General features: G+C 42.0%; 2 protein-coding genes across 5 annotated transcripts in view; one reads left to right on the top strand and one right to left on the bottom strand.

The window, feature by feature from the left end:
• The window catches only part of med30 (mediator complex subunit 30), a 49995-nt gene extending 28697 nt beyond the window's left edge, over positions 1-21298 (top strand). Inside the window, exon 5 of one of the 4 annotated variants that reach the window (XM_061816834.1) lies at positions 20047-21298. In XM_061816834.1, coding sequence (XP_061672818.1) covers positions 20047-20264 — 218 coding nt within the window. In that variant the 3' untranslated portion in view covers positions 20265-21298. The remainder of the gene's footprint in view (positions 1-20046) is intronic. The other 3 variants (XM_061816746.1, XM_061816996.1, XM_061816920.1) reach the window with 3 other exon arrangements.
• A 586-nt stretch (positions 21299-21884) lies between these two features.
• Positions 21885-26455, bottom strand: part of ext1b (exostosin glycosyltransferase 1b) — a 120936-nt gene continuing 116365 nt past the window's right edge. Inside the window, exon 11 of the mRNA XM_061816235.1 lies at positions 21885-25607. Coding sequence (XP_061672219.1) covers positions 25422-25607 — 186 coding nt within the window. The 3' untranslated portion in view covers positions 21885-25421. The remainder of the gene's footprint in view (positions 25608-26455) is intronic.

The following is a 26455-nucleotide window of genomic DNA, read 5'->3' as shown; positions in this document are numbered from 1 at the left end:
ATGTCTGGATGCTTCATGGGGCGTCCTGGCTGTGACTGATAGCCTCGCTCTCGTTGTGTGTCGATTGGGATAATTGCTGTTTGTCGGACTCTGGCTGACTGATGGTTATGTGATCTAGGGAGAGGTTGGCGGCGGGGAGGAGGTAAGGGGGCCCAAACCTATCACTTGCCACAAGTGTCTTTACTGGGCAGCAGACTAAGTGTGACAATTTAATGTATTTAAATTTAACTGGGATAGGCTCCAGCACTCCCATGTCCCTCGTGAGGATAAGCGGCTCATATAATTTATGGATGTGCTTGAAAGTATTCTGTCATTTTGAATAGCCCCTTTTTGGTATGCTGCAATGAAATTGTAGCCTTGCCAGACTATAATAGTGCATTCTCTCCCATCCATTATGGGACTTGCTGTTTATGTATGAAGACTCTGAGCTTTGAAGAAACTTAATAATGTTTGCATAAATATTTCACAAGCATTAGCCATAATTCATTGGTGCCTAATGGGTTGCGATTGCTCAATCTGTGTGCCTCAGACCCCTGGTGTGGTAGAATGTGATTCTGCATATCAATTCTAGGCCCTTAATCAAATGCAGTGTTCTAATAAAGAAAAGATGCAGTCACACCCATGTGACCACAAATTACATCTTTGATTGATAGCTTGCATTATTGGTCACATGCCAATTGGGACAGGAAAACTACATTTAACTCTGTGCTCATTTAACTGGAACTTTGTTTGCTCCGGCTTCTTGCCAGCTGTCTGTAACAGCTACTTTCCAAATATGTGGAAAGCAACCATCTGTCTGACTGATGGACCGAGGGTACGTTTTGCGGAATGAATCATAGCGACTCTTGATAATCATTCCATCTGCGTTGCGGGACAGGCAGTCTTGTCGTCAACACATCACTCATCATTTGTCTTTGCAGTACTTCGCTTGCATGCACTGTCTCCTGAATGCTTTGGAGAGGAGCTTTTATCCCAAAGGGGGATTGTCATGCCGGACCTATATGACATGGCCCCCATCATCCCTTTTTTTGTGCATAGACCCCTCCCCTCCCCCGCTGAGCTGAAGCCTGCCGCTGCCACTTGCCTTGCGTTTGATTTGATACCAGCCTAAGTGTGAATAAATTCCTGTCACAGCCCATTAAGGAGGCCTTGGAGAGATCTGGCATGTTATTAATTCTCCACAGCTCCTCATTTTCACGGCCTTCTTCTCTTCACTCTCCGACTCTGCTGCGCTTCTCATCCACTCTCACCCCTCTCCCTCTCCTCCCTCCCTTCCATACTCACTGGCTTTCTTAATACTCCGTTAATTACCATGTCTGTTCTCTTTATTCAAATGAGAAAGGGAGAAATTAAAAGAACGGGGGTAGGGTGCTTGCAATTTCAAATTGAAAAGCGATCCATCCACAGTGTGACTTTTTTTTTTTCTTCACAGACCTGTTAGGTAGCTGCTGGCTCAGTGTTTGTAATGGATTCCAGTGGCGCTTACGGTTAATGTTATCTACTGTAAAAAGCAGGTGGGAGAGCCTACGGAAAGCCCTTGAGCAACAAATGCAACCTCTTAATTGCAGACCTGTGGGAGAGGGATGGCTTGCCTGGATGTTAGATATTCTCTATCCATTTACCCCTGCTGTGCCCCATCCCTCTCCATACCTCCCTACTTGTCTTCCATCCCTTGTTCCTGCCATTGGTCCCTTCACCACATCCTTGCCACGATGTGCCTTCTCTGAATTAGTAGGCTGTTCACAGCAGGCGCCCGTACCTTGTTCTTATTAGCAGCCTCACATGGCCCATTAGAGATGTTGTTTGCTGCCAAAGGGGTTTAATTGTTTTGCCAAGGTCAGAAAGATAGTGTTGCCACAAAGCTCTTACCTAAAAATAATCAGAGCATTTTTTTCCCCCCGTTTTAATTCATCCCAAGCATTTAGTGTCACATACAAAGACAATTTACACTGCCATGTACATTAAGAGCTTAGTGGTGCATTGGGTTAGTGTGTTTTCTGTGCATAGAAGTATTGCTTACATGAAAGAGTGCTTGGTCAGGGTTTATTTTTCATGATAATTTTCCGGACCAGTGTGTGTCTCACATGAATCTGAATGAAAAACAGAAGTAAAAGAAGGATTAAATGCTTTGATATCCAAAAGCATGACTCCACTCTTTATAGAAAGATCCAGCACAGACTTGCGTAAGCATCAAACACAAGTTCACATGAAAAAAAGTTACGTAAAAGAAAGCTGTTTTTCATTTGCTTTGAAAAGATTCACAACTCAAGGGAGTTCTCATGTTGTCAGACATCCACTGGGATTCTGAACAAGAAAAAAAAAAAATCATAAATGTCATTTTGGCTGGTTTTTACACACCAATAGCATTTTGGAGATGAATTACTACCTTTTAATAATGCATTTATGCATTTTCTGGATCGCATATCCTCACTGGCGTCATGGGCGTGCTGCAGTCTATCCTAGGAACTGGTCTGCAGTATTCCTATACGTATATTGTGTACCGCTCAATCGAGTAGCTTTATAACATATGTCCCTCAGAAAGTCTTTGGTGTGTTTGTTGGCTTGTCATATGAGCAAAAGTACAGATGACAGTACTAAAAAGTACTGTGTGGGTGTTTTTTTTCCTACTGCCCAGTGCATCATAATCATGTATTGATTGTAAAATGTAAGTGTAACATTCACTCATCTGGAAACTGCACCCAAAGATGAGCCACGGAACTCCACGATTCTTTCTCTGATTTCTCTGAGTTTGTGTATGTTTCCATATCTAAAGTCATCACCGTTATCTCAACTTTTTACCTGCATAAAAACTGTCAATAGACTTAAAACGATTAGACACCAATTTCTCGATCACTTGCAAGAGCAAAGAACATTCTAAGGACACCAGATTGTAGACCTACAAAAGGAAGTAATGGGCTACAAGACCATTGGAAAGAGGATGGGCGAGGAGAGAACTAATGCTACAATTACAAAATGAAATGAATATAAAATGACCATCAATCTCCCTCAGTTTGGGGCTCCTTCCAAGATTCCACCTCATGAAGTATCAAAGAGGACAAGTCAACTAACCGCATCGAGGGAACTATATGGATCCTGCCTTGTACTGTGAAATCCTGGGTGAGAACATTCTACACTCGTGAAAAACTTAAAATGGGTCGTGGATGGCACTTCCAGCACGACAAACACAATGGACACACCCGAGGAAATGAAAGAGTGGCTAAAAGAAGCACATTAAAGTCATGGAGTGGCCGAGCTACTCTCAAGACCAAGATCTCAGAAAATCTGTGGAGGGAACTGAAGTCTTCGAGTTGGGAAGGCAGAGCATTGAAACCTTGAGATTTTAGAGACGTTCTGTTTTATGAGATTTTTCCATATCTTTTTTTATATTCTGTCTCTTCCCGTTTAAATACATCGACCTTTAAAATTATAGTCTATTCATGTCTTTGTCAGTGGATAAACTTGCAAAGTCAGTGAGGGATCAAATAACTTCCTCCTCTGTATAGCACCATCACTGTCCCAACTAAAGGCGAGATGGTGACGCCACCTTGCACAGAACTATTCTTTTCTTTGTTCAATGATCCTGTCATACTAAATTAAGTATCGTAATACAATATTTCTGCAATTTAGTCTTCAATTCATGAATGGTACATTTTAGATTTTTTTTTTTATGACAACAGTTTAACCCTGTAAAAAAAGCATCAATGTCTTACGATCGGAACTAATAAGAGCTTGATTAGTTTCTTATAATGGATTCTGATCTACCTCAGTTCCCACTGTAACTAGAATCATTTCTTTTTCAGAAATACTACGTGCTTACCAGCAGTATCAGATACGTATACAAACAGCAATCGGAAGACAACTCCATGTTAGTTACAGAAACATTACTACTAATATATAATTTGCTGTGGATGCAGTCACTCCTATGAAATTTCCGTCTCTATTTCTTCACAGAAGAATACCAAACTATCATGAATATTTAACTAAGTATATGACTTCTGTTCTTAAACAAGGCACCACACATACATACCATCTGTGTTCAAAAAAGTTAGTTGGTCTTAGCCAAATATGGAAAACATGGAACCAAAACTGGGCAGACAAAAGTAGCTCTCAGAGGGACCTTTTCTGGACACTCGTATGACAAAGCCAAGGTGTGTTTTTTTTTTTTTTTTAATGAAATTGACACTTTTATACCAACTCCATATTACAGAGTCACTCTGTAATTCTAAAATTCCAAAGTATAGGACCTTTAAAATTCCTTAAAAGGTCACATATATTTAGGTTGTGTGGAAGAGGTGCTCAGCTGTGGCTAAAATGTTATTACCTCCTTAGAGAGATCTGAGTGTTGAAGCTGAATGACGAGTCTGAGGTGACTAAAATGGTTGTGCTATTCTGCTCAAGCTAACCTCCAATATTTAGCTGCCCATCATTGATTTTAAATCTATAATACCTCAAGCTTATTGCCCTCTGTTAGTGGCAAAGAGGACCACAATCTGGAAGGTAAACGCCACTTAATGGTTATATTTAGCAGGCCCGCAAGTTCTTAGCAGATACTGAAGGGCGTGCTGACTCCCAGACACCAAAGGTCTAAATTGATTAACTTGTTCTGCGCCAGTCAGCTTACACTGCAGACGTTCCAGCTCAATGCAGAGGAGAGCACCCCGTCGGTATGTGTATGTGAGGATGACAACATGCTGATTGTATTTCTGCCACCTCTGGAGGAGAAGGCTTTTATCAGCCTTCAGTATCCTTTATAAAAAGAGCTTATTCCCCATGGAAATCTCAATCCAAACACGCGCTGGCACTTAAACCCTCCCTTTGAGAAAAGCCATAAAGTTTATAAAGCCAATTATGTTTTTTTTTTTTTTTTTAAACTGGTAGCAAATTGAGTCTGTTTGGCTTGGCTCCCTCTGAGTATACTATGAGATGTTTCGAAACAACCCACTTAGGGTCACTGTTCCCTAGGCGGGCATAAAGCAGTAAGCAGCTTACGTCCACAACTTTGACTTTCCCCAAGCATCCCAATTTGCCGAGGACTTTAGTCCAAATGTAGTTTGAGAAGTTCATCAGTTATTTAAAAAAAAAAAAAAAAAATATCTTCTTCTTCTTTTCCTTTCGGCTTGTCCCGTTAGGGGTTGCCATAGCGTGTCATCTTTTTCCATCTTAGCCTTTCTTCTGCATCTTCCTCTCTAACCCCAACTGCCCTCATGTCTTCCCTCACCACATCCATAAACCTTCTCTTTGGTCTTCCTCTCGCTCTTTTGCCCAGCAGCTCCATCCTCAGCACCCTTCCACCAATATACTTACTCTCTTGCCTCTGAACATGTCCAAACCATCGAAGTCTGCTCTCTCGAATCTTGTCTCCAAAACATCCAACTTTGGCTGTCCCTCTAATGAGCTCATTTCGAATCCTATGCAACCTGCTCACTCCGAGCGAGAACCTCAACATCTTCATTTCTGCTACCTCGAGTTCTGCTTCGTGTTGTTTCTTCAGTGCCACCGTCTCTAATCCGTACATCATGGCCGGCCTCACCGCTGTTTTGTAAACTTTGCCCTTCATCCTAGCAGAGACTCTTCTGTCACACAACACACCAGACACCTTTCGCCAGCTGTTCCAACCTGCTTAGACCTGTTTCTTCACTTCCTTACCACACTCACCGTTGCTCTGGATTGTTGACCCTAAATATTTGAAGTCCTCCACCCTCACTATCTCTTCTCCCTGTAGCCTCACTCTTCCCCCTTCACTTTTCTCATTCATGCACATATATTCTGTTTTGGCTAATCTTCATTCCTCTCCTTTCCAGTGCATGTCTCCATCTTTCTAATTGTTCCTCTGCATGCTCCCTGCTTTCACTGCATATCACAATATCATCTGCGAACATCATGGTCCAAGGGGATTCCAGTCTAACCTCATCTGTCAGCCTATCCATTACCACTGCAAACAGGAAGGGGCTCAGAGCTGATCCCTGATGCAGTCCCACCTCCATCTTAAATTCCTCTGTCACACCTAAGGCACACCTCACCATTGTTCTGCTGCCATCATACATGTCCTGTACTATTTTAACATACTTCTCTGCCACACCAGACTGACTCATGCAGTACCACTGTTCCTCTCTTGGTACTCTGTCATAGGCTTTCTCTAGATCCACAAAGACACAATGTAGCTCCTTCTGACCTTCTCTGTACTTTTCCACTAGCATCCTCAAGGCAAATAATGCATCTGTGGTACTCTTTCTAGGCATGAAACCATACTGTTGTTTGCAGATACTTACTTCTGTCCTGAGTCTAGCCTCCACTACTCTTTCCCATAACTTCATTGTGTGGCTCATCAACTTGATTCCTCTATAATTCCCACAGCTCTGAACATCGCCTTTGTTCTTAAAAATGGGAACTACAACACTTTTCCTCCATTCTTCAGGCATCTTTTCGCCCGCTAGTATTCTGTTGAATAAGTTGGTCAAAAACTCCACAGCCCTCTCTCCAAATTGCTTCCATACCTCCACTGGTATGTCATCAGGACCAACTGCCTTTCCATTTTTCATCCTTTGTAGTGACTTTCTGACTTCCCCCTTACTAATCATTGCCACTTCCTGGTCCTTCACACTTGCCTCTTCAACTCTTCCTTCTCTCTCATTTTCTTCATTCATCAACTTCTCAAAGTATTCTTTCCATCTATTTAGCACACTACTGGCACCAGTCAACACATTTCCATCTCTATACTTAATCACCCTTCCCTGCTGCACATCCTTCCCATCTCTATCCCTGTCTGGCTAACCTGTAGAGATCCTTTTCTCCTTCTTTCGTGTCCAACCTGGTGTACATGTCTTCATATGCCTCTTGTTTAGCCGTTGCCACCTCTACCTTTGCCCTACGTCGCATCTCAATGTACTCCTTTCGCCTCTCCTCAGTCCTCTATGTCCCACTTCTTCTTCGCCAATCTCTGTATGACTCCCTGTATTTTGGGATTCCACCACCAAGTCTCCTTCTCCCCTTTCCTCCCAAAAGACCCACCAAGTACTCTCCTGCCTGTCTCTGACCTTGGCTGTTGTTTTCCAGTCTTCCGGTAGCTTCTAATAATAATAAGTGTTCACTACATCCATGTCCATCCTTTTTGCAAAGTCCACCACCATCTGTCCCTCAAAGTTCCTTTCCTGGATGCCGTACTTACCCATCACTTCTTCATCGCCTCCGTTTCCTTTACCAATATGTCCATTACAATCTGCACCAATCACAACTCTCTCGTTGTCTGGGATGCTCAGAACTACTTCATCTAGTTCCTTCCAGAATTTCTTTTTCAACTCTAGGTCACATTCTAACTGTGGGGCATAGCCGCTAACCACATTGTACATAACACCATCAATTTCAAATTTTAGTCTCATCACTCGAACTGATACTCTTTTCACCTCCAAGACATTCTTAGCCAGCTCTTCCTTTAAAATAACCCCCACTCCATTTCTCTTCCCATTTACTCCGTGGTAGAATAATTTAAACCCTGCTCCTAAACTTCTAGCCTTACTACCTTTCCACCTGCTCTCTTGGATGCACAGAATGTCAACCTTTCTCCTAATCATCGTGTCAACCAACTCCTGATCTTTTCCTGTCATAGTCCCAACATTCAAAGTCCCTACATTCAGTTGTAGGCTCTGTGCATTCCTCTTTTTCTTCTGACGATGAATCCGGTTTCCTCCTCTTCTTTGTCTTCGACCCACAGTAGCTGAATTTCCACCGACGCCCTGCAGGTTAGCAGTGCCAGGGGCGGGCGTTGTTAACCTGGGCCACGACCGATCCGGTATGGGATTCTTTAGATGAACGCTCATATTTATTTGGCCGGATGCCCTTCCTGACGCAACCTTCTGCATTTATACGGGCTTGGGACCGGCCTACAGATTGCACTGGTTTGTGCCCCCATAGGGCTGCATCTGTCATAAGTAGCTTTAAGAATTTAATTTGTACAAATCCATGATAGCCATGTTTTTATTTGCATTAACATCATATGACTTGCCTTGTACGTCCACTTAATAATGACTTCTTAATATAAAGATGCTCTGTGTTCTTTTGGGTTTGTTCAGTGACGTAGCAACCAATAAGAACATTTTTTATAATGCATTGTTTAGACAAACATAGAACTTTTCTTCACATACTTTGCCTCGAGACCCCATAAATGTATTTTGACGATGTGTAATGGTGGCTAAGACAACAGCTTATTGCTATTTTTTTTTCAATTATTTAAAAGAATGTTTGTGCTGATAACCTGGAATTATGAATTTTTTTCAATTTGGGAAAACAATAAAACAAAAGAATGACTCATGACATACAGTAATTTCTCACAAATAATGTGCAAATTTTTCCCAAATTATTTTCTAAAAGTTAATAGAGCGCATTATATTTAGGTATGGATGAAAAATAAAAAAATACAATTACATTGTATATTCGTATACAGGTACATAGAGTGGTAAAAAATTTATGTATATATATATACATTTCGATATGATATTCAATATCTTCTATTAATGCAGCCCTATGGGGGCACAAACCAGTGCAATCTGTAGGCCGGTCCCAAGCCCGGATAAATGCAGAGGGTTGCGTCAGGAAGGGCATCCGGCGTAAAAACTGTGCCAAACAAATATGAGCGTTCATCTAAAGAATCCCATACCGGATCGGTCGTGGCCCGGGTTAACAACGCCCGCCCCCGGCACTGCTAACCTACAGGGCGTCGGTGGAAATTCAGCTACTGTGGGTCGAAGACAAAGAAGAGGAGGAAACCGGATCCAGCGTCAGAAGAAAAAGAGGAATGCACAGAGCCTACAACTGAGTGTAGGGACTTTGAATGTTGGGACTATGACAGGAAAAGCACAGGAGTTGGTTGACATGATGATTAGGAGAAAGGTTGATATTCTGTGCATCCAAGAGAGCAGGTGGAAAGGTAGTAAGGCTAGAAGTTTGGGAGCAGGGTTTAAATTATTCTACCACGGAGTAGATGGGAAGAGAAATGGAGTAGGGGTTATTTTAAAGGAAGAGCTGGCTAAGAATGTCTTGGAGGTAAAAAGAGTATCAGATCGAGTGATGAGACTAAAATTTGAAATTGAGGGTGTTATGTATAATGTGGTTAGCGGCTATGCACCACAGGTAGGATGTGACCTAGAGTTGAAAGAGAAATTCTGGAAGGAACTAGATGAAGTAGTTCTGAGCATCCCAGACAGCGAGAGAGTTGTGATTGGTGCAGATTGTAATGGACATATTGGTCAAGGAAACAGGGGCGATGAAGAAGTGATGGGTAAGTACGGCATCCAGGAAAGGAACTTTGAGGGACAGATGGTGGTGGACTTTGCAAAAAGGATGGAGATGGCTGTAGTGAACACTTATTTCCAGAAGAGGGAGGAACATATAGTGACCTACAAGAGCGGAGGTAGAACCACGCAGGTAGATTATATTTTGTGCAGACGATGTAATCTGAAGGAGGTTACTGACTGTAAAGTAGTGGTAGGTGAGAGTGTAGCTCGACAGCATAGGATGGTAGTATGTAGGATGATTCTGGTGGTGGGTAGGAAGATTAAGAAGACAAAGGTAGAGCAGAGAACCATGTGGTGGAAGCTGAGAAAGGAAGAATGTCGTGCGGCCTTCCGGAAAGAGGTGAGACAGGCTCTCGATGGACAACCGAAGCTCCCGGAAGACTGGACGACGACAGCCAAGGTGATCAGAGAGACAGGCAGGAGAGTACTTGGTGTGTCATCTGGTAGGAAAGGGGAGAAGGAGACTTGGTGGTGGAACCCCAAAATACAGGGAGTCATACAAGGAAAGAGATTAGCGAAGAAGAAGTGGGATACTGAGAGGACTGAGGAGAGGCGAAAGGAGTACATCGAGATGCGACGTAGGGCAAAGGTAGAGGTGGCAAAGGCTAAACAAGAGGCATATGAAGACATGTACACCAGGTTGGACACGAAAGAAGGAGAAAAGGATCTCTACAGGTTGGCCAGACAGAGGGATAGAGATGGGAAGGATGTGCAGCAGGTCAGGGTGATTAAGGATAGAGATGGAAATGTGTTGACTGGTGCCGGTAGTGTACTAAATAGATGGAAAGAATACTTTGAGAAGTTGATGAATGAAGAAAATGAGAGAGAAGGAAGAGTTGAAGAGGCAAGAGTGAAGGACCAGGAAGTGGAAATGATTACTAAGGGGGAAGTCAGAAAGGCACTACAAAGGATGAAAAATGGAAAGGCAGTTGGTCCTGATGACATACCGGTAGAGGTATGGAAGCAATTTGGAGAGATGGCTGTGGAGTTTTTGACCAACTTATTCAACAGAATACTAGCGGGCGAAAAGATGCCTGAAGAATGGAGGAAAAGTGTTCTAGTTCCCATTTTTAAGAACAAAGGGGATGTTCAGAGCTGTGGGAACTATAGAGGAATAAAGTTGATGAGCCACACAATGAAGTTATGGGAAAGAGTAGTGGAGGCTAGACTCAGGACAGAAGTAAGTATCTGCAAACAACAGTATGGTTTCATGCCTAGAAAGAGTACCACAGATGCATTATTTGCCTTGAGGATGCTCGTGGAAAAGTACAGAGAAGGTCAGAAGGAGCTACATTGTGTCTTTGTGGATCTAGAGAAAGCCTATGACAGAGTACCAAGAGAGGAACTGTGGTACTGCATGCGTAAGTCTGGTGTGGCAGAGAAGTATGTTAAAATAGTACAGGACATGTATGATGGCAGCAGAACAATGGTGAGGTGTGCCTTAGGTGTGACAGAGGAATTTAAGATGGAGGTGGGACTGCATCAGGGATCAGCTCTGAGCCCCTTCCTGTTTGCAGTGGTAATGGATAGGCTGACAGATGAGGTTAGACTGGAATCCCCTTGGACCATGATGTTCGCAGATGATATTGTCATATCCAGTGAAAGCAGGGAGCACGCAGAGGAACAATTGGAAAGATGGAGACATGCACTGGAAAGGAGAGGAATGAAGATTAGCCGAAGTAAAACAGAATATATGTGCGTGAATGAGAAAAGTAGAGGGGGAAGAGTGAGGCTACAGGGAGAAGAGATAGCGAGGGTGGACGACTTCAAATACTTGGGGTCAACAATACAGAGCAATGGAGAGTGTGGTCAGGAAGTGAAGAAACAGGTCTAAGCAGGTTGGAACAGCTGGCGAAAGGTGTCTGGTGTGTTATGTGACAGAAGAGTGTCTGCTAGGATGAAGGGCAAAGTTTACAAAACAGTGGTGAGGCCGGCCATGATGTACGGATTAGAGACGGTGGCACTGAAGAAACAACAGGAAGCTGAACTGGAGGTGGCAGAAATGAAGATGTTGAGGTTCTCGCTCGGAGTGAGCAGGTTGCATAGGATTAGAAATGAGCTCATTAGAGGGACAGCCAAAGCTGGATGTTTTGGAGACAAGATTCGAGAGAGCAGACTTCGATGGTTTGGACATGTTCAGAGGCGAGAGAGTGAGTATATTGGTAGAAGGATGCTGAGGATGGAGCTCCCAGGCAAAAGGGCGAGAGGAAGACCAAAGAGAAGGTTTATGGATGTGGTGAGGGAAGACATGAGGGCAGTTGGGGTTCGAGAGGAAGATGCAGGAGATAGGCTAAGATGGCAAAAGATGACACGCTGTGGCGACCCCTAACGGGACAAGCCGAAAGGAAAAGAAGAAGAAGATTCAATATCTTCTATTACACATTCAGATATATTACGGTAATGTGCGCCCCCAACCTGAGCTCTCTGAGCTCATCAGGGAGCTTGCATTTTCCAATTGTTAGCGTAGCATACTTGTTGCTATTGCACCAAAGATCAGAAACGACTGCACATGATGTCGACAACCCGGAAGTACAGTTGCAGTCCGAAACGATAGCTCGCCTCAATGGCTTCAGGTGGCTATCAAAACAACGTGAACTCAAACTACGTAATACGAGTGTCATGGGGACAAAAAAAAAAAAAAAACGAAAACGCGCACACAATTAAAATGCTCGCTTTTTAAAAAATGTGCCCGTTCTGCTCGTTTCTTTGTAGTTTGAGCTCACATTGTTTTGATACCCACCTGACACCATAGTGAAAACTGCTACAGATTGGAGGTGGAGAGGCTGCGCAACAAGTTCTTGGGATTAAAAATTTTTTTCAAGTCATCAATGATGAGTTCCACAGCGATGCAACAAACGAAGCTACCATGGATCTTTTTCAGATTGGAGATGAGTCATAATGCTTCTTTTGAAGGCTTAGCCAAGGATGTGTAATGTAGTGGATAGACTGCACTATGCACAAACGTTTTATCCACAAATATTTAATGCAGCTTTTAATAAACAGTGTGAAATAGTTTATATTTTTAAGACTGAAACATGTGCTATCAAAAGTATTAAAATGTGCCATCATTGAGCATTTATTTTAGTTGGTGGGGGGATTCTGTTCTGACAATTGACAGGACCAGGACAAGCGTGTCCTGTGGCCTGTCCCGAGATTATATTACTGCTACATCAGCACATGCACAATGATTATTATTGATAATTGTGGTACAGACAGTTTTTGAAAAACAATACAAGTAAAAACCCAATAATATATATATATATATATATACACACACACACACACACACAGATCATTCCTAATATTCTGAGTATATGGGTAGTGGCTAATTGCTGGTGGACATTGTACATTGGGAGAAGGGTTTTCCTGATTTTTTTTTTTTTTTTTTTTTAAGGTGAACTTTGGGGGTGCGCATTATACTTCAGGACGCATTATACTCGAGAAATTGCGGTAATTGACAAAAAACATGCACTTTAAACGCTATTTATATCCACCCAGCATGCATTGCGGCACTATGTAGGTCCCTCGTGTGGCAAAGCATGTAGTGATGTAACCAGTGTGTTCAAGAGTAGTTCATTGGACAGGTCACACAACAATTGCACACATAAGGTTGGCTGTCAACTTTGGAGAAAATGTAATAATTTTCAATGAATCTTATGGTTGTAAAAATATAGTACATATCATACATAGGTATATTAATACCACATCCATTATTCACGGGTTGTAAGGAACGTAACACCCACGATTAATGGGGTAACACTGTAGTCATAGTTTGCCAAACCGGGTCTGACTGATGCAGGTAAAAGCAGCATTGTTAAACTATGAATCACACCATTTAAAATGTAAATTTTATTCTTTGACCTCATATGTGGTAATCTTTTACCTTGCTATTTTCATCACAAGAATTTGTTCAAGATAGGAAGCCATTAATCCTCCTACGCATAGCCACAAACATCCTTGTAAATATAAATGGAAGTTTAACATTAAACATACAGAAATGGCTATGAAAAGCATTTTTCCCCCGTTATACTGTAATGGAACCTTCATAGTTGTTGCTATGCCTATTATCCATTCATCACTAGGCCTATCATGCATCCACCCATCTTCTTAGCCGCTTATCCTCACAAGGGTCGCGGGAGTGCTGGAGCCTATCCCAGCTTTCAACGGGCAGGAGGCGGGGTACACCCTGAACTGGTTGCCAGCCAATCGCAGCGCACATAGACACAAACAGCCGCACTCACCATCACACCTGGGGGCAATTTAGAGTGTCCAATTAATGTTGCATGGTTTTGGGATGTGGAAGGAAACTGGAGTGCCCGGAGAAAACCTATACAGGGATGGGGAGAACATGCAAACTCCACACAGGTGGGCCGGGATTGAACCCTAGACCTCCAAACTGTGAGGCCAACACCGTAATATTTTGCCTGTTTCATGTAGCAAAATAAGGTAAACAAGATTTCATGCATTGATTTTATTAGATCCCATTACATTATTCCAGTGTGCCTAATCTTGTAGTCAGTGAGGTTATGTTAAGTCACTGGATCATTGGGAGCGGTTGCAGTACGCCCTTTCAGTTTCTAATCAAAACGGCAATTTGGCGAAAGAGATTTCCCCTATATGATTCCTCACTGAATTCTTGTGGCGTTAATTGGAAAGCCCCTCCGATCCAGACTTAAAATGGTGTCAGATGTGCAGTGGACTGTGTTGCTATATGACCTGATTCATGTACAATTTATTCTTACAGGTCAATTGGTGCAGAAATTAGCGGGTCTCCCTTTTCACAAGTCCACAGCTAGACATATTCTCTAGAATCAATGCGCCTTAAGACTACTGTTTTGGTTTTCTGCAGCAGAACATACCTGATTGGCTGCTGCTTTATTGTTACCTGACCTGCTAAATTATCAGTGTGATGGAAACCCTGCCACAAACTGTGTAGATCCAATTAGTGCAGGTTCGTATATTTTCTTGCCCCTGGCCGATTTTGGTGTAAAATCCATCATCTTCTTTCACCTCTTGGCAGACATTTCTTTTTCTGGATTGTGTTATGACAGTCAACAGAAATGAGCTACAACAGAGCGACAAGATACAAGCGGCAGATCAAAGTGACACACGGCCAGTTGCGCGATCACAGTGTATTATGCTGTCAAAAGCCATACTACATTATACTTTTACAGTACGGTGTGAGCAGTTTTTACCACCTATCAAATTTTAAGCGCATAGGTGCCGACAAAAGATATTCACAGTATGATTTAGTATAAAACTTGTAAGGTTTGGGGCCCACAAGTATAGGTTTTGTGTACAATGGGAGACTGCAAACTGCTGGCGCTGCACAAATATTCCATCTTTTTCAGACATCTTTACAAGTCTCTTTTCCCATTGTTTTGTTAATGTACCCTGAGGCCCAATTCCCTACAAGTCTATTCACCTAGGCCGAGGCAATCTCATTTCCACTACCAAACAGCACTGAGTAGTCATGGGAAATTCTTCTGAGGTCACTGAGAGCGCTGCATTAGTTGGCGCACACTAACAAAAAGAAAAGGTGGATGATGAGACTCTCTTATATCCTTAGCTGCGCAATTATAAATTAAACAGTCTTAAAGGTCAAGTGTCATGAAATGGATGATTTTTAGTATGTTATTAATGAAAAAAACGGCAGCCGGTATGGACCGATCCGTTTTTACACCACTAAACATGATTTTAATGTATATGGCTTTTTGTAACTCCCGCCATGAAAATCCTCTGAGGGATTTGTTTTTGACAGGAAGCAGGAAGTGACGTTGGAGGCAGGTGTGTGCTCAAGCGGACTCGTTTCTTTCTATTAGTTTTACCTTCGGGAAGATAGCTTGTTGTTCCTCGGTGTTCACCAAAATGCCGGCTCATTGCATTGCTTGATATTGCTCGAACACTCAGGAGGCTGGATTCGCTCTTCATACTTTTCAAAAAGATTCGGTTCGTTGTGAAAAATGGATTGCACAGGTGCAAAGGATGAGCGGTTCGTGGGTTCCAAATGACAAGTAGGTGTGTATACACCTACTAAAAATAACAGTAGTTGGGGGAGGGGCCGTAATCTGTAAATCAAGGATGCTAAATGTGTCGATGTGCACATCATAAGGGTTCTGTGTAGCAGCCGCTGAAGTTTGGCCGCAACGTTGTTGTCGCTCACAGGCAGCGTTGTTTTTTATCACCGCTGCGGAGAGGTGGATAAATATGGCCCGAAACAATAGGGTTATATTGCCACGGTATCTTCACTCAGTTGTGAGATGTTCTCTTCTTCGAAAAGAGCTTCTGTGTCAGAAGGGGCCTGTTCGTCTCCCACAGTAAGGGCCAGAGCGTGTTTTCAATGTCGAATGTCCGGGGTGACGTCACAGGAAGGAGATGCAGCCAATATGGCGACCACTTGAATGTCGAATGACACTTCCCCAACTTTGTGCATGTATGACGCGCTCTCTGCTCAAATTTATTTTTTCATATAGACATTGAAGTGAATAATGTTATAGGCATTTTTCATTTCAATATCTATTTTAGAATGTTTGTGGGGATGACACTTGACTTTTATGAATATAATTTCAGATCATGAAATGTTTGCTCAGCACCAGTTGGGGTTTCCATCACCCATAGATCCTCTGCACTGGTGGACCACATATTAAAAATGGTACCTGAGATTATATGTGGAAAAGCACCACAAACCAGTAGATCCAGAAGTACCATTCTGTATAAAACGGTCATTGTTGTCATCCTCTCCAATCCAAAATATCAAGTCTATCAAAATTTTAGTTTGGTGTATGAAGATTTCTATGTGGTTTCACAAAATTTTAATGAGAAGCACCTTTTGGTTTAATTTGGCACAGTACTTGGATGACATGTGCGATTCTGACTGGCATAACTGGAACCTAAAAGTGTCCAATGCTGTACTCCACTCTTCTCCTCTCATCTAATCCCCTCTCCTCACTCACAGACACTTACACTTGTAATTCCCAGCCACATCCACGGAGTCAAAGCTGCGATTTGAGTTGCCAGCGACAGGGCGGATTAGCAGAGGAATCCTGAGTGAAAGCACGTTTATGCTCCACTTGCTACACCACCGCCCCCCTCCCCCCTCCCCTCACTCGCTCCCTTTACATGCTTGTCATCAAGCGTGAGCACATATTTGAATTTGATTCATTTTCAACCCGCCGCTGCTATCTCAAATCTCCTCTTCAAAAAGCAACAGTGGGGTTCTTAAGAGTCACTGAAAGCTTTGTGGCCTTGTTTTTGATTTTGCATGAAATGGGGCAAATGCTGATAAATGATTTGTATTCATCTTGTAATGCCATTACCAGATTAGTTTTATTTTTCTATACTGCATAATAGATCAACAAACCCTCCCCAATTGGCTTTAATGTGGCGATAATGCAACCATATTAATTAATGGAGCGACGGCAATTATAAAGCTTGATAAGCTTGGTGATTTGATAAATCCCAAGTGTTAACCAATTACTGGGTTGATGCACCCACTGAAGAATGGCTTCAAGCTAAGCAGCAGTCAACAGAAATAGACTTACAATTAAAAGCAGCCTTCAAAGGGCCCCAATATACTTAAGTTCAGATAAGGGATGTCTTACACAGAATCTGTGTTGTCACAGCAATCCGATATCAGGGAAACTCCAGTGACCAGTGGAACTGGATGGGAAAAGTCGTTTGTTTGTTGCCCTCCCACTGAAAACAGAATCTTTGATCTGATTTGGACACGAGAGGCAGCATGATGAAGTGGATCAGGAAATGCAAGGAGTGCATATCAGTCAAAGTAACTGTCAGCTCTTCTGGTAGCAAAATGCTCTTCTTGTTTTATAATCTTAGGGTAATGGAGGGAATAACTTGGATCTGATCAATCTAATCGATGAGAATGTTGCAAGAGGTCAAACAAAATTTGATTGGAACAAACATAGCACAGAAAGTAAGGTGGCTACATTTCCTTTTTTGCAAGTGTTTCCTGGCAATAAAGCCTGTACTGTTGTATACCAAGCAGATTAGATTTTCTTTTGATGGTACTCTCTGTGCTTACTATGGTAACAACTGGTGGAGTCCAGAGGAAAAACTTGAAAAAAGGTTTAGAAATGTTATCACTTATCACAGTTGTCCTATCAGAGTATTATTGAAGAACTGAAATGGTTTTTATTCCAGGCTACATTTAAGTGAAACGTGTGGTGTGTTGAAAGTACAAATCTCAATAATATAAAGAACACTCATGTGGCTTTAGATTATACAACACTTCTTTTGGTGTGTGTGTGTGTGTGTGGTGTGTGTGTGTGTGTGTGTGTGACACATTCTGGGCCAGTTCATTGCTTTGACTTGAAGTTATGCCAAGATTGTTGAAAATCGCAATCCATTCATAAACCGGACAATCTCGCTAACAGTGCCTTATTGCTAAAAGCAGTCTGGATGGTTCTTGGGAGTGCATTTCCTTTAAAACAAACGCCACAAGGGAATTTTGACAGCAAAATGGTTTGTGTCAACAGTTTGTCAATTATTGTTACTCATTTTGGGATGAGAATCAGCACCTCCAAATCTGAGACTATGGTCCTCAGTTGGAAAAGGGTGGCATGCCTTCTCTGGGTCAGGGATGAAGTCCTGCCCCAAGTGGAGGAGTTCAAGTATCTTGGGGTCTTGTTCACAAGTAAGGGAAGAATGGAGTGGGAGATTGACAGGCGGATCGGTGCAGCATCTGCAGTGATGCGGACTTTGTATCGATCCGTTGTGGTAAAGAAGAAGCTAAGTCAGAAGGCGAAGCTCTTAATTTACGTTCCTATCCTCACCTATGGCCACGAGATGTGGGTCGTGACTGAAAAAATTAAATCCCGGATACAAGCGGCCGAGCTGAGTTTCCTCCGCAGGGTGTCCGGGCTCTCCCTTATAGATAGGGTGAGAAGCTTGGTCATCCAGGAGGGGCTCAGTGTCGAGCCGCTGCTCCTCCGCACTGAGAGGAGCCAGATGAGGTTGCTGTTGCATCAGATTCAGTTGCCTCCCGGACGCCTCCCTGGTGAGGTGTTTCGGGCATGTCCCACCTGAAAAAGACCCCGGGGACAACGCAGGACATGCTGGCGAGACTATGTCTCTTGGCTGGCCTGGGAATGCCTCAAGATCCCTCTGGAAGAGCTGGAAGAAGTGGGTGGGGAAAGGGAAGTCTGGGTATCCCAGGTGAAGCTACCTCCATGCGAAAATGGATGGATGGACGGATGGATGGATGGATGTTACTCATTTGAAATTAGAAGTCATAGTCAATTTTGGATGTTAAACCATTAGATTCTTAAAACACATACAGTTGTATATAATGCTAAAACTGACCAACCACGACTTTAGCCCACTATTGTAAAAATCTCTTTGTTCATCCACACTGCCATCTTTATATAAGGTAAATCTCCAGGTAGATACTCCAGGCAGTCTTTCATTTCCTTCTTTACTTTCTTTGTTGAGTAGTCACTGACCAGTGTTCCAATGTTGCATATCGTCAGAATGTCACCAGAAGCCTTTTACAGATTGAAAAGACATCACAATGGAATTGTGGGTTGAGCTGTTGAGAGACAAGAAATGAGAGAGTGCACCTGCGGGGCGTATTTTGTGTGCGACGGACGGTCTCACCATTCTGACACAAAGGAGATGGTGTCAAGGTCGCAATCATCTGCTCTCTCCTTCACGTCGCAAACACAATACGTCTTTGAGCCCTTCCTGGTACTTCAGATTTTATAAATGGAATACTATTTACCTGAAGTTGCAGAAGACTTTTTGAGATGAAAGCATTTGAGCTATTTGCATATCAGCGAGCTTCCTATAATGAGGATTTGCTGCTTCTGTAGTATTTTCCGCTGTGGAAAATGTGGAATTTCATATCTGGAAGTGCTCGGCTACATTTTTATGCGAAGCAGAAATGAAATGAGCCAAAATGTATTTTGCCTCTGAAGCCAAATTCAGCCTGTTATGCTTGAAATTGTCATGACAAGTGCACCTATCTTCATGCGCTTTCCTTTAAAACCATTAAAGGGGGAGGGGAAAAAAAAAGTTAAACGATACCGTGCTCTATTACCTGAAATGACAAAAGCTTTGGATACGATCTCATTAATGCAGAGTAAATGGCTGAAGTTATTTCAAGAGCTGCTCATCAGGGTAATGAGGCATATCATGTATAGGCACACTTGCTGACTCTCAGAATGAAAGACAAAGTCAAAGAGAGCGATTGCAAAGGGAAGATCCAGGCAAGAGCGTTCATAAGAGGCAGCAAGAGTCCTTTAGAGGGCTGGCGAGACACTGGAAGACCTCCAAATGTTCCACTCGGGATTATCTTCAAGGACGATCAGCTAAACAGCTGATATTAGGAGAGCTGTGTGAAATCGATGGCTCAAGGTGTTATCGTCGGTGCAAAAAAAAAAAAAAAAAAAACGGGAGGCCCGTAATTAGTCATGGCTAAAGGAGTGTTGCCGAGGGACAGAGATGGATTTCACGTTCTTAGATTTGGCTGCAGATATAGTTGGCTCGTACACGAGTGGCTATACGTGCAGCTAATGCTACTTTGACAAATTGGACATTTCTGCACGCACTCGAGCAGTCAGCAAAAGAAACGGCTGATGGCTGCAAATCAAAATTCTCCACGTCGTGGTGATAAAATCTTTGTCCGTTGGCTTTGAGTTCTTTGTTTCCCGAAAAAGGGAACTCATATAAAATCATACTTAACTACTGCGATTCATTCCCGCCTTGAATCATGTGTAAGTGCCTCGTTTCTTTACGGCAGAAGCTGAAGCAGAAGAACCAGCAGCTGAAGCAGATCATGGACCAAGTCCGCAACCTCATCTGGGAGATCAACTCCATGCTGGCCGTCAGAAGCTGAACAGTCCACATGAATGTACATACCCCAAGGACAACCGGACACATGAAGAGACAGCAGATTTTGCTGAGGCGGCACTTTACTGGCAAAAGCCAAGAGCTTTCTTTCCTGACGAGGGAAGATGAAAACGGAGGGGCGACCAGTGAGTTGCGAGCCGGCGAAACGCGCTTGATGGTGACATATTTGGGACGTCTGTCTACCTCGATAGTCCACATTTCAATCAGCGGTAGGATTTCAATTGAGTGAGTCTCAGTGTTTTTAATGTTATTTGTAGCTCCATGTAGAAAGACATCAAATCTATTTAATCCTTTTATTTGGTGAGAATGGCGAGTTTAAATGTCTTAAAAGCTTCAGGTTGACTAAAGTTAAATGCTGTCATAAGACAAACATGCTCAATTTCTGTCATCAACCTTTATTTTTAAAACAAACATTGAACACAAGTAACATTGAACACCAACATATTAAAACTAGCCATTTGAGTTCATGAGTGGTGAGGCTTACCCTAACTTTCATATTTTTTACTTTTGTTTTACATACAAATCATGACTGGAGACAATTGATAATGCAATATGCATTTTTGAATAATTTGCCTTAGATATATATTAGTCTATCTAGCATCTTTCCTCAGACTGTATTTGTATCTAAGCAGGACTTTTTGTTGTACAGTTGAAAGCCTAAAAATTGAAGTCCCTTGATGTTAGTGCGCAACATAAGATGAGAATAATAGTTTAAGGAATAATGCCAATTTGAACAATGTGACAGCTGGGAGCTGCCGTTGCGAGTCAACTAAGTCTGTGCATACTCTAATGGAAATTAGTTAAATTAAGCAAGACTGGGGTGAAAAATGAAGTACGACGACTCACGGAAAAAGAAATGGACTGTGAAGTTCCCCTTGATCGATATTGTAATGTTATCTACAGACAAGAACAAGATGCGCTTCCATTCGGAGCCTTTTGGGAAGCAGGTTCACTGCTGATTTGTCATCCGCACCTGAACGTCAGGTCCTCATTGTATACATGACAGTATCAGCGTCTGATTATGGTTGTGTTCAATAAAGCGACAAAACTCGCTTGCTTTTCTATAAAGCATTCATTACCACTGCTTTGTGCTCAACGAAGCAGGATAGATGAAATTTTGAAGCAAAAATAAATATATAAAAATAACCTGGCTGTGTGTGTGTGATTAATAAACCGTAGTGGTCAACCACTTACAGGATTTTATTATGTTCCAGGGGGCACCGCTGCCTGGAGGGTCTATAATTACTGTAAAAATGTGCGACCACGGCAGAGCGAGAGCGGCGAGTAGAGGAACATGTTTGTGCTCGCAAAGCTGAAAATGAAAACAAGTAGGACTCATTTGTTAGTACCGCACACAGCGTTACAGCTTAAGGTTGGTACAGGCATACCAATTAAAAACAAAACAAAATTAAAAAAACATTTTTGAACTGCGAGAGACCCCACGTCATCTAATTTCACGTCACGGTTGCTTGGTGTTGACAACACAGTATGCGGTTTTGCCAATGTACATTTTGAACGAGATTCGTCTTCACAATCTTTGGCTAGACCGTTTTCGAACCTGATAGTGACTTTTAAAGCATCTCACAACACAGCATAATTGCTCAGGATAGTCTTTTAAAAAAAGGGAAATTATCACACCTCTGCTGACTTTTACCTGAAGTGGGGGACTTCAGGCTTAAATGGAAATGGATCAGTCGAGCGGACAACCATAGACCAAATGAGCCATGTATCTTCAAATGAGTTTATTTTATTATAAATCATCCTTACAAAATCATTATCTATCTCATTTGTGACCTCTATAAAAGTCTTTACATAGTAGGAGGAGGAGAAAGGAGAAGGCATCAGGACAGCCGCATCTCGAGTTTGACCTCACGCATCAGCTTGTGGCGGGTCACCTGATCACAGGCGCCAATGATAAATAATCCAAAAACATGGTTGTGCAAATGCAAAGATGAAAAGGGGATTTTTTTTGTGGTGATATGACAACAAATAAGCGGCCACCGATAAGCACGACAGATGTTCCTCAGAAGTGCAAAAACTAACGTTGACAAAAGGCACAAATCAAAAATAAACATCTACCATCTGGCACATTTTTAAATATATATATATATATATATATGTTTTTTTGTTGTATTCATTTGGGAAGACCTTCCTCCACCAAGCGTGTAGAACTTGCATATTCTTTTGTTTGTCCTGACCCAATTACGAGCTTGCAGAGGTTACTTTTTGTGAGGCAGCTCGAATGCATCATGTGAAGACCAAACTGTGGAAGAAAAAAACAAACAAACAAAAAAAACAATTCACTGTGCCAAATGGAGGGCAGCAGAGTGGATGGGGCAACGGCAACGCGAGGTCGTCACTGTCCCTCAGTCGTTATCGCGCGCAACGACCACGATGTTTGCTGAACGTTTCCATCTGGTGCAGCCACTCGTCATTCTCCATCCTACCTTTTATGTTATCTATTTATTAATTTATTTTTTTAATCGGGCCTTTGCAATCTCACTCCCGCTGAGAGCCAACATGGCGCACCCCGGTCCAATTTTAGATCAATGGTGTATGTGAAAAGTTAAAACTCTTACAAAATGTTACACTTTAGCACAAGTGGGACACCAGTGGTCGTTTCCTAGGAACAAATAAAATAAAAAATGTCGAGTGAAACTTTACACGGTTGTGTTATTGGCATGTGAATGAATAAATACTTTACTCCCCTTAGCAATGCAGGATCATCTTATGTCACTTTATAAATGAACCAGTCTGGTTTACAAAAAAAATAAATATGTTTCTGTACAGTGTGGGGATGTTTTGGCAAAGTTGCGGGATATGCAATTTTCTCGATGATCTGTGACAATTATTCAAACAAGCAGGCGTGAAGAAAAAAAGGCTTGATGTGGATTTTAAGACAAAATGGGGAACAGATGCTTGAAAAAAAGTGCGGTAGATGAAAACTATTTTGCCACAAAGAAAGCAAATAAAAAAAGGACTGCAAAGGAAAGAAGACATAGAAAATGGGGGAAAAGTAGGGCAAAAATAAAATGATTTGTCTGGATTGCAATATATTTTAATCTGTGTCAAGATTGTTTGTCAACTCAAAATATCCTATGAAAGAAGTTTTAGTGCCACACTTAATAGTCACATCGTTAATGTGAGGGAAAATGTTTTTTTTTTTTTCTGTGTGGCCCTATTACCTTTATGTACTGTATATTACAGTGCCTGTAAAACGATGCAACAACGAGAGGTGTAAATATGCAAACATTTGTACAGTGGAACCTCAAAATTCCAATACGCTTCAATCGTAAAATTACTGGCCAAGCCTTTTTGCTTTGAAAAACGCATAAAAACTTGGAAGGACAAATTGTCGGTACAGTTTTTGAAAGCAACAATTAGTCGCCATGAATCAGAGAATAACGGAATGTTCACGAGAAACTTGAATCTTATTGTGAAGACTCACACGACACAGTAATATTATAGTCATAATTGACTTTTACATGTACTATATTGAACATGAACCCACATTAAGCCTTAGCTTGTTTCTCTCAAATTCCTTAACTGTTCCAGTTCTGTCATGTGTCATAAAAGGTAGATATGATATGATTATATATTGTAGCTATAAGCCCTGATATTCACAATTTGGTGTTCCTCAGTTATCTTTTGAAAAACTCACCTTCAGGCTTGGTCCCTATTGGTTCACTGAATAGCTCATAACTATTATTAGTTTTTTAATATACATGTATGGAAGTTAATAACGTTAAGGTGTTTGTTAAAAACGACCTGCCAGCATTTAGTCTGTGACAGCAACCAAAATATTTACTGCATGATACTACACCCAGAATCAGCTGGGATAGTCTGCTGCATGGAGGATAAGTGTAAGATGCTAACAGCTTAGCTCGTATTTGTTATATCATTTCTTTTCGGACAACCTTTAAGGTTCCACTGTACTTGTACTTCCTCGTGATTTGGCTTCCATTTACTTTTCCTGTGAGAGCAACATTTGACGTGACATTTTCGAGATTAGCTTCTTTATCGCGTCAACATGGCCTCAATATGGCACCGTTGCATATTTCTAAAAAATGTCAGTTCGTGATTCACAGCTTTGGCTGAACGCACACATGAGAGAAAGGCAACAAAATGCACATTTGTTTCATTCAAGTGTCTGTGTGGACTTCTGATCTCGCCAATTAAGGTGCAAACTGTCAGCCTGTTTGACGTCAACATGGCAGCTTTGTTGGGAGAAAAGCTGCTCATTGCAGGAAAAAAAAAAGAAGTAAAACAATAAAGAAAACCACGGTTACTGGACTGATGGTCATTTGATGGAGCAACCAGCTGCCTCAAACTAATACAGGCAGCAAAAATACGCAATAAATAATTTTAAAGGCAGACTTGATGTCAAAATGGCACTCCCAGGAAATGACGGTGCTTGGAAAAAAAAACAAATCTGAAAAGGCCAGCAAAGATGTTACATTTCTGGCCATCGGAGCAAGATGAAATGGCAGTTTTGGTTCAAACATTCCGGGCTTTGCTCCATTTCATCCTAAAATGTTCATTTTGCTCGACTGCGATGGAGGGAGAAACGTACGCAAACTTATGGTTGGATGAGCCACCTTAATGGGGCTCACACAGCCACTTGCGCGCACGCACAAAAAGTAAAAGAACGAGAGAATAATAAGAAAAAAGAGGATCGGGGACGAGACTCGAGATTACAGGTTGTGTCAATAGTGGCGACCATGAAGAAGTACAATATGGTCAAAATCTCAACATCCTTCAAATAATAACGCAAAAAAAAGATGATTCTCTGCATATCAACTATCTCAGAGATAGCTGATTTGAAAAAAAAAAAAAAAAAAAAATCAGGTGAAAAAAAGTAGTGGGAGGGTCAAAGTAGGGTCGGCGTGTAAGCAAGTCTCGTATTGTGTCCTGATGCGGGATGGATTGCTTGGAGTTCCCACGGAGGCTTTTGCAGTGGGCGACGTTATGTGAAACACTGACAGAAAGACCCCTTCCCTCTTCTTGTATGGACCTGCTCCGAGAGCAGAATAGTCAATGGCATACACAAAAAATATTTATCCAAGTGTTGTTGTTGTTTTCAGCAGTGTGCGCAATTTAGTGTTTAGTGTCCCCATGTCGGTTTTTGTTCTACTTCTGTACTCCCAAACATATGACATCAGCAACAGCGCTAATGTTCACTGGCGTGGAGGGCCGAGCTTTCGTCGTTCCCCGTCCTCACGCTTCCCCCCGGGTGGGGTCCGCCCCGTGGGGGTGCCGGTCCTTTCAGAGCCTCTCGATGTCCCTGTATTTCTTGCGCAGGATGGACACCTGGTCCTTGAACAGGACCGGATCCAGTCTCATCTGGGAGCGGACCAGTGGCATGGCGCCAAACCAGCTGGCAAATTTGTTCATGCATGTCTGCCGCTGAGCGAAGTGGTCCGGGTCGGCCCAGCGAGATGACCTAGAAGACTGGGGGGGGGAGAAGAGAATTAACACTCCTGAGCACTGCAGTTCTGGAAAACTCTTCGATGCAAAATGCATTTTTACGATGTATGACTTTGCTTCAACCCATATGAGCTTTCCGAAGTGTTATCTGTAATTTATTAAATTTATTTTTTCAAAGAACTGGCATGGAGGCACCTTATTTGCACATAGAATACTTTCTTTAATTGATTTACTTGCTCTTGTTTTGAAATTCGGGGTCCTACTTTGATTTAGCAAATGAGAAATGTTGTGCTTCTATGCTTGATTACCCTGGCAGGATTTTTAAGATAGGTGCAAATCTTGAATGAAAACATGAAGGGCTTGGCAAAACATTACATTTGATTTTAATGGTATTCAAATTAGATATGTATGCCATATTTGAATGAAAAAATATAGGCTACACATTTTTCATAGCCTCTCAGCAGATTGGAATCAAAGTGTACAGATTTTTCATCACCTCTAGATGGCACCCTATCTTTATAAAATGTGACATACCCCCCCCATTTCCCCTTCTTCCCATGTATAATGCGCACTATTGACTTAATAATTTTTGGTGGGAAAATGCACATTACAGATCTCAACAACACAATACTATATTACAATATTATGGGTATTGTTTGCATTGATTGTAACTGCAATAAAACTTTAAAAGAGTTAAGGCTTAAAACTAACAATGATAGAAGACGCTCTTCAATCAGAGCAGCAACTGAGACACGGGAAATCCGAGAGATCTTTCAAATCACTTCTTCAAAGTGGCCCCTTTCGGGGTCACCACAGTATGTCATCTCAGATGAACCCACATATATGTTTGGCACAGTTTTTACGCCGGATGC

Source organism: Syngnathoides biaculeatus, chromosome 1 (assembly GCF_019802595.1).
Source record: "Syngnathoides biaculeatus isolate LvHL_M chromosome 1, ASM1980259v1, whole genome shotgun sequence".
Taxonomy (NCBI): domain Eukaryota; kingdom Metazoa; phylum Chordata; class Actinopteri; order Syngnathiformes; family Syngnathidae; genus Syngnathoides; species Syngnathoides biaculeatus.
Note: the sequence above shows the minus strand (reverse complement) of the source record. Positions and strands in the feature narration are given on the sequence as shown.